The sequence below is a fragment of the Atta colombica genome, unplaced genomic scaffold, assembly GCF_001594045.1.
Source record: "Atta colombica isolate Treedump-2 unplaced genomic scaffold, Acol1.0 scaffold126, whole genome shotgun sequence".
NCBI classification, from domain to species: Eukaryota; Metazoa; Arthropoda; class Insecta; order Hymenoptera; family Formicidae; genus Atta; species Atta colombica.
In genome coordinates this window covers 7,004,141-7,013,267 of record NW_017259213.1, presented here as the reverse complement: position 1 = coordinate 7,013,267, position 9,127 = coordinate 7,004,141, and the positions used below count along the sequence as shown (strand labels likewise).

The following is a 9,127-nucleotide window of genomic DNA, read 5'->3' as shown; positions in this document are numbered from 1 at the left end:
TTAAGGAGGACACATAGGTAAGTTCACCAGGAAGAAGACATTCAATTCGAATGATAATGCAAATATCAAGAATATCGCATATAGTATCAAGCAAATGACACCTACTTTTTTATTCAAGCGATATTTGCACAATGCGGTAACTAGATAAAAAGCAATTACACACGCAACGATTGAAAGCACACTAAAACGCAAGGCACCCGAAACAATTTCGATGTCTTTCTGGGACATAAGGATCTTGATCATCCACGGTAATCCAAGGCACAGCAGAATATCGAGCGTATTCGCGCCTAACGTATTGCTCATAGCCATGTCTCCGTTACCTGAGAAAAAACAGAATCGATCTGGATAATATCTTATCTTACAGATCAATTAAGTTTTGCTAAACACAAGGTAATAGTAACGTTACAGTGTATAAGTAGCTCTTACAGCAATGTAAACTCAACTATTACGTATATGCGTACCGTTAGATTACTGACTTATCCAGAAAATTCGTACAAATTTCCAAACAAAATTCAAATAAAACATTTTTGCGTTAAAAATAATTTAAATCTGTAAGATATGCATTTTGTTCTACAATATTTTTCTATCTTTCAAATAATTTAATAATTCCTCTCTCATAGAAGTCCTGGATTTTTTCTTTATCTATTAGATTCATAGATTTTCCGAACAAATTAATTTGTATCATTGAATGGAAAATTATATAATATTGCTATAATGTTACTGTTACTTTATATTTGTAGATACGTTCATTACTTTGACTCAAGCTCCTTCGCATAAAAAAAGGAATTATTTGCTTGACACAAGTTTCCTTCAGTTGCATCACGTTAATTGTTGTCACCAGTACAAGTCATTTGATTTAAGGCAACTTAAAGAAATTATGCGGACAATGATTGCCTGCGCAAATAATTAAAAAATGTTGTAAAATATCGCCACAATCTACGTAGGTAGTTTCATAAATGACTTCTTTTTAAACTAAAATTCGACTTATTTTCCAATATCTGCTTTTAAAAAATCACTGACTTATCAAACTACCTACGCATTTGTCAGAGGGAACTGTTGCCATCAAGTTGCTCATGGTACTGCTGTTGATAATAAACAATCCAATAGGCAAAATCAGAATTGACATCTTAATAATTTGCTAGAACGTTATACGAATAGCTTACCTTGTTTCGAAAGTATAATGATCGAGACGAGTTCTGGCATATTGCCACCGGCAGATTGGAACGTGATACCCATCACAGAATCCGGGATCCCGATGGTGTCACCGAGAACAGTCGTCATCCACGATGTCAGGTAGGAGGCCACCGCGATCCATATAACGCACATAATGAACGTTACCAAATACCATTTTTTCCATCGTTTATATCTGGTGTCCGGTATAGTAATGAACAATATAAATTTTAATGGCCAAACGAGGTAGAACCATATTTTGTTTAATTTACTGCCAGTAGGCCATACAAATGGGGTGTCTGAAAACGAGCATTCACAAGACATATAGCGATTAAGTAATTTACTTATCATAATACATAATATATAATATTTGAATTAAGTCTAATCATTCGGGTTGCGTATAGCAAAAATTATATACGTATATTGTACCTGGTTCTACATACTCTTCTATATTTTCCACATGATTCTGTGTCTCTACGTTAGTAACAGAAGGCTTTCTGCTCGCTACGCTTTTTCTGTACTCCACCATCAGTTCGCCGTGAAAATATGGCCTGTAGAGACCATCAGGCATTGATTCTTCATTGCTTTTAGGCGCTATTGGATAATAAAATGCAAAATTTATACATATACAGTGTATCTCTCAAAGTCTTAAACGAACACATATGCGATTATACTGAATTACTCCATCACATGGAGCGGTAAATATTAGAATGAAGAATATTGCAGGAAAGTTGAAAAATTTTTAGTTAAATCATTTCATTCAAGTAATGATAATGGTTCTTTAAAATTACTGATCGTAACATATTATATTATATATTAGAAATTATAATACTATTTAAAAAAGGTTTTTTTTAACACACAAATATATATATATATTATTGTTTATATATTAATATAATATGATATTATAAAATATCTCATATGTTGTTACGATTATCTTTCTTATATGTACAACAAACATATGTTATATAAATTGAAATATATTCGACATGAAAAATCGACACAGAATTTCAACAAAGAGAATATTATAACTAGATAGACAATCTATACGAGATGCTGCAGTTTTTTGTTTTTAGGAAATAGATCAATATATTATCAGAAAAGCTTACATGAAAATTGTACAAAATAAGTAAGTAGTTTCAAGAATTTAGTAATGACTTACTTTCTTCATTGGTAAAATTGGTACTACGAGTTTTGTAGATGTACAGATGCATGATCTTATTATACCAGCGCGCAATAAGTTTGCTGCAAAATAATATCATCAAATAACTGATGAGCAGTACCATGAGGATGATTGCTTCATATAATTGGATTATGCCATCCCACATTACAATCACCAAAACGATGACTGATATCACATAAATTACACAATCTCGAGTTAATATTCGCCATTCTAATGGTATTGCCTGGTAAAGAATATAAAAATCATTTTAATTAAACAAACCATTGTTTTGCGCATTGTATCATAAATATATATATTGTATCACAAAGCGGACAATAATACGTTAAGCGCGCACACACACACACACACACACACACACACACACACACACACATACACATGCATATTCGTATTTGCATTAAAATTTATTACTATGTCAAAGATAAAATGAACGATTAAAAATTAATTAATATTTATCGAATACGATATTAGGAAAAAATTCTGTTAACATAAAGAAAGCATCGTTCATATGAGCATGAAAGAGACTTACGAAATCAGCAATCTTACATAGTTAACATAGTTTAATTTATGTACAATAGATTTTTAATATTTTGCAATTTAACACTAAAAAAAAACTTATTTTCGTTATACTTAACTACATTTGCTTTATTGAGTTTGATCAATGTTCCGGTCTACTATTGTAACATTTAATGACAAAAGAGAGGTGGAGAGAGAGAGAGAGAGAGAGTGTGTGTGTGTGTGTGTGTGTGTGTGTGTGTGTGTGTGTGTAAAAGAGAGAGATGATTTATAGGATAATTTGTAGAACATTTTATTATTTTTATATATTTATTATTTTTATATAAACAGTTCGAAATAAAAAAAATTTGTTCATATTACAACAAAATATTAGCTCAATCTATCAAAATTATATAAATTATATATAGATATTGCATCTTTTGAAAACAATCACAATTACTAATTCTAAAAGGATGTTTAGAAGTATGTTTAGAAGTTTTAAGAATAAGCATACGTGAATTCGACGAATGAAATTTAAATTTTTTTAAATATTTTTGTGAACATATTTTATATTCATTATTTTATATTATATACATTATTTGTTTTGACAAGATATATATGCAAAATAAAATGAAATTCAGTAAAGAATTTTCGATGATGCGTAGATCTTTAATTGAGGCGCAGCTTATAGTTCTAAAATCAACAGTCATAAAAGTAAAGTTTGTACTTCATATTCATAGATAAGAATTTTCTTGTCTTTGAGATATGCATTTCTTACGAGATGAACGAGATTGTAAAAATAATCTTAATGATACAATAAATGGCATTGAATGGAGTAATACATTATCATGGCATATTAAGTAAGAAGTAACGTAAAACGGATGTAAACTATTATAGCATATGTGAGAATTGTGTAACGTAACAATTTTATTTCTCAAAAAATTGTTATCTTATGTGGCAACGAAATTGGTTAGATAAACAAAGTTAATTATCTAGGATCGGAAAGATAATTCCTATACAATCCTCATGATTAAAAAAGAATGTTTGAATGAAGTTGAATTATAAATTGATATGGTCAATTTAATTTTTGTTATGTTTTATTGCATTCTTTTTTCTTAAAATAAAAAACCCTTTGGGTCTCCATCAATAAATAAACAAGAATCCTTTATTTATTGATTAAAGTGACATTATATATCTGATATAATATAATGGATCTTCTTTTGCGAATTATTATTTACTGTAAGCAATTTCTATGTCTAGATTCTTTAGATTAATGAAGTGAAGATTCTGAGAAATTTAAAAAAATACTATTTAATAGAAGAAATGTGTAATCTTTTCGACACGTGTAATCAATTGACCTTTACTTCGATTAGTTTTATTTCGAATTAAATGTCGTAAACAATGAATTGCAAAAGAATTAAAGTAATCATGAGAGATGATAATATTAGGTGTGGGAAAAAGTTCGTGGCGTTTTTCCCATTAGATGGCATTAAAAAAACGCCACGAACTTTTTCCCATATCTAATATTACGTGAGATGTTATTACGTAAGATATTACTTAATATTGCATATATATATTTGTATCATTTTCTGAACTGTGTATATAATATCTGTTTAATATCATCTCCTTTTTCTCTTTCGTATAATAGATGGTTCATATCATGGCACTTCATAATAAAAAAAGGAAAAAAACTAAGACTTTCCAGTCAGTCATATTTCAAAATGATCAAATCTCAATAGATAATTATGATTAGATAATTATAATTATTATTAAAGGAAAAGCAAATTTAGTTTTTAATAATGCATTTTGTATAACTTCACAATTTTACTTCATAAAAGTTACATTTTTCTTAAGCGATTTCTTTAAGAGTTAAGAGTTTATAATATTTGTAAAAATGTATTTGAAAAACTGATGAATAAGGTGTAATGTGATTTATGATAGAATTTAGATGATAAATAAAAGACAATGACAAATAAAATTTCAGATTATATCATACATTTATCGACAGAGACACTAGCAGACATTCTGTCGAAAGGATAATAATCATTAAATAATGTTACAGAGTAATGTTAATTTCACAGACGTTTATTACATCAGGAATAGTCTATAAAAATATTTCTTTTAAATAGAAACCTTTTTCTGAATGCGATATTTTCATTTTAACAATTTAATATAGATATTTTATTTAAACTATACATATAAACTATCTTATGTATCTTACATGAAATATTTCTGCATCATTGGCATTATTAGGAATTCTAATTTATTATAATAATTAATATAACTACACCTGTTGGGGGGGTTAAACTTGCCAACATCTGCGTTGCGACTTGTCAACATCCGCGTTGTGACTTGCCAATTTCTACATTTGATCAGTATTGTAACATACCTAGATATAAGTACATAGGTATGTTACAATGTACCTAGGTATTTTAGCAGTACCTATGCATTATTTAGGCAGAGATAAGATCGCAACACAAATTTTTGCATAACGCATAGTGCATAAGAGAGCCAACCAATCAGAATCCTTCCTTTCTTTCCATTTCACGAAAAAGATGAACTTTGATTGATTGATTTCTCTTACAAATTATTATGAGTTACGCAAAAGTCTGTACTGCAGCATATTCCTGTAATTTTTTGTAGAGTATCTTTTAGATACAGAAGTACAAAGCTAGCTATATCAATGACAACATATATACATAAATCAAATATATATTCTTATATTTTTCAATGATGGAAGCCAGAAATTGACAGTTTAAGACTAAGAAATTGAGTCAGTTACCATTGTTGATTCCGTGTTCTCTACTTTTATTGAAAATAGAAAGAGACTCAAATATCATAAACCCTATTAAACTGTCATCTTCCAATTTCAAACTACAGAATGCTTGAGCTATGTATATGTCTTTGGAGTTAAACATTATGTCATTATATTACAATTTAATTTTATTCCTCCGAAGAAATTGACTTTCAGATATATATAATGTTTGAAACACTATTGATATTAAAAAAGTATGACAAAAATGACAATTCAAACATTTTTATAAATATTATTCAATATTCAAAACTTTTAATATTCAAAGTAAAATTGATCACCCTTTTCCAGTATTAAATTTCTATAAGCAAGGTATACCGTCAAGTGTGATTAAATGGAATACAAATGTCTATATGCATTGCATCAAAGCCGAGATTTCAACAGCGTTTTTATCATCACCGCTCCACACTAATTCTTGTATAAGTACTAATACTTGAAGCATTACTTACTTGCATCGCCGATAACGCGCCACAAGCTGGTGTCGCAAAGGTGTTGAAAACTGCACCGCCCATCACGGTACCAACACCAAGATCAGACTGTGTCAGGAAGGTGCCAACGACATTGACAAATAATTCGGGAAAGCAACTCGCTGTGGCAAGGAAAGTTGCTCCGGCGACATCAGTGCTGATGTTTAATTGCGTACATATGATGTCAAGCGCCGGTAACAGATAGTCGTTACAAATGAACGCTGTCAGAATGAAACAATAGAAACCGAAGAGTAAGTGAAGTACCACCGCACCGTGACGACGCTGTTCGTACGTGAACACCTCCGAAAACTCCCTAATTGAACGCTCCTCGCAGTTCTCTTCATTGTCTTCTTGCTTCGCGAACAAGAGCTGATTGTCAGTCGATTCGCGAATGTTGTTTGGAACTGGGTCATTCTCCGGGAATCCTTTATGAATTGAGGTTGCAGATGATAGATTTCCATCTAATTAAACAAGCAAAGGGTCTATTCAGAAAGATTATTTAAAGAAAAGTAGTAATTAATCAATGTTTATAAAAAAATTAAAATTAAAATTTTTATCCTTTTAAGATTCTTTCCTTATATAAATTGCAAAACTATATATATTTCAAATTTTTCGTAAAATCTTGAATGACAAAAACAAATTCTCATAACACGTACCTTATAATATTTTTAAGAATTTTTCATATTTTAACTTATGAGGATTTCTTAAAAAATAGCATAACTTCCTTAGATTTTATAAATTTTCTTCAGAGAAATTATGAAATAAGAAATTTTAGAATATTTCAGACAATTTATAATATAATGAATTTCTAAAAATTGAATTTCTACATAGATTTTTTTTTTTAGCACTTTTGAAACTTTTGTGTTTTAATTCGCATAAAAACATTACTCGTGCATTTTAAATGTTCGTTACAAGTTAGAGATATAAAACAATGTAATTGCACGTTGCGATTGTTCTTCGCATTTTCATATCTTTTTCTTAAAATATTTTTCTATATTTCCAATGTTACAAAATATTTTATCTCCGTTTCTGTATCTATAATTATACAAAAACATTTTTTAATTTTCTTAAAATATTTGTTTGTATTTTCCAACGTTATTTTATCTCAGTTTCTATATCTATAATTATACAAAGACATTTTTTAAGGAAATACAGTTTTGTTAATGTACCTACGGACATTTGACATTTCTTATATTCCGCTTTGTATTTTTCATTTTATGATGTGATAACATAATACATGTATTATCTTTGTAATTATCTCAGACAAAAGAAATCTTGATATAATGTGATTCGATGATTCGAGTACAGTATAATAACAAATTACTATTAATTGCGATATAAAATGCATCTTAAAACTATAATCTTTGTAAACTTATATAAGATTATAAACATTTTCACTTTCAAATTGAATAAAAATATTCTTCAATAAATAAATTAGGACAATGATGCACAATCCATGGTCCGCAAATGGCATGCGACCTAATTGATTTCTTATGATCGACCAACTCATATAGATAAAAATATAAAATTATATTTTCTATTTTATGTAAATTTAAAATGCATTTTAAGAAATTTTTAAGAATTTATATTTAAAAATGTAGCTTATATTTCATAAATAATATTAAAAAATGACATGTTTGTAAAATATTTGATTTTTTCAGTTATTTTGAGATATTTTTATTTCCTTATTGATAAGATAAAATTCAAAGTTAATCATTGTAGTAATTATTTTTACATGAATTGTAGACAGTCATGCAAAAACAATCATAAAAAATAAATAATTCAAATAAACAAATGGATACAAAATTTTATTTTAATATTAACAAAAAAATTATAGATATATATATATATCTACATTTATGATTTCTTTATTAATACGATTATATAATACAATTTTTTAATCCGTTTATTACATGCACGCACTGCTAAAAAAAAAAAGGAGAATTATTTAGTCATTTAAAAAGGAGCAAATTCAAAGTTACGTAACTTTGCGAAAAATAGTAACATAATGAAGAATTTTAAGAATTAAAAAAATTTTTTCACGCTCATTTTTAGTATTAAAACAGGTGATAAAAATTGACGAATATCGAGTGTCAATTTTGATCACATGTCCTGTTTTGACACTAAAGATAAGCGTCGTAAGGTTTATATGTCAACATATAAACCTTAAAGCTTGAAATCTCAAGTTTCGAATGCTTTAAATTCTGTATCTTTGCAACAAAAAAGAAACATTAAAAAAGACATTAATTTAAAGTAAACTTTAAAAAATTGAAGAATAAACTTCAACTTTGACAATATACGAAAACAAAATTTTTTATGCAAATTTCTTCAATTGTATCGCAAAATAAAATATTTCCTCTTTAAAATTTGTCTTTATTGTGCTGCAATTTGCTAAGTTATGAGGGTTTAAAGTGAGTAGTGCATTTCTTTTCTTTAAAAAACAGCTGTGTCTTTGTGTTGTGTCACGTCGCGCCGGTATTGTGCTGTAACAATTTAAGATGCACTTCCGTAAGATATTTTCTTGGCATTTAAAAAAATGGAAATACATTTACTTCTCTAAATTTACGCGTAATTATTATAGGCCGTAATGCGTAATTATTGCGTAATTAATGCCATATACATTTGTTATTTGACAATGATATCGTGATAATTCGTAACAGTTAAAATTTTAACTATTACGAAGTTGCAACAAAATCATCGTGAATTTATTATCTCGAAATTGTCACAAATTATCACAATATTATTCGATAATGATATCGTGAAGAAAAAGGGTATTTATGAAATATTTGTCTTAATATTAAAATGAATCATTCTGCTGTATATATTTTTTTGCGCAAACATAACTTAATTGGATATACTTTTTTTTATTTTTAGCATTTTAAGTCCTCTTTCTATGGAACAAATTCAAAAGATCTATTCTTTTTTCATTCCAAGTTCTAAACTGATGCAATAAGTTAGAGTAAAATAGATATAATTTGTTTATTCTAACTTATTGTACTA

The 9,127-nt window shown here is 28.2% G+C and overlaps 1 protein-coding gene across 1 annotated transcript in view; it reads right to left on the bottom strand.

The window, feature by feature from the left end:
- LOC108695161 (sodium/potassium/calcium exchanger 3-like) overlaps positions 1–9,127 on the bottom strand; it is a 10,055-nt gene continuing 928 nt past the window's right edge. The window contains exons 2-6 of the mRNA XM_018204922.1: positions 6,110–6,588; positions 2,333–2,576; positions 1,600–1,764; positions 1,164–1,469; positions 1–320 (exon numbers count right to left, since the gene is read on the bottom strand). Of these exons, the coding sequence (XP_018060411.1) occupies positions 1–320; positions 1,164–1,469; positions 1,600–1,764; positions 2,333–2,576; positions 6,110–6,588 (1,514 nt within the window). The remainder of the gene's footprint in view (positions 321–1,163; positions 1,470–1,599; positions 1,765–2,332; positions 2,577–6,109; positions 6,589–9,127) is intronic.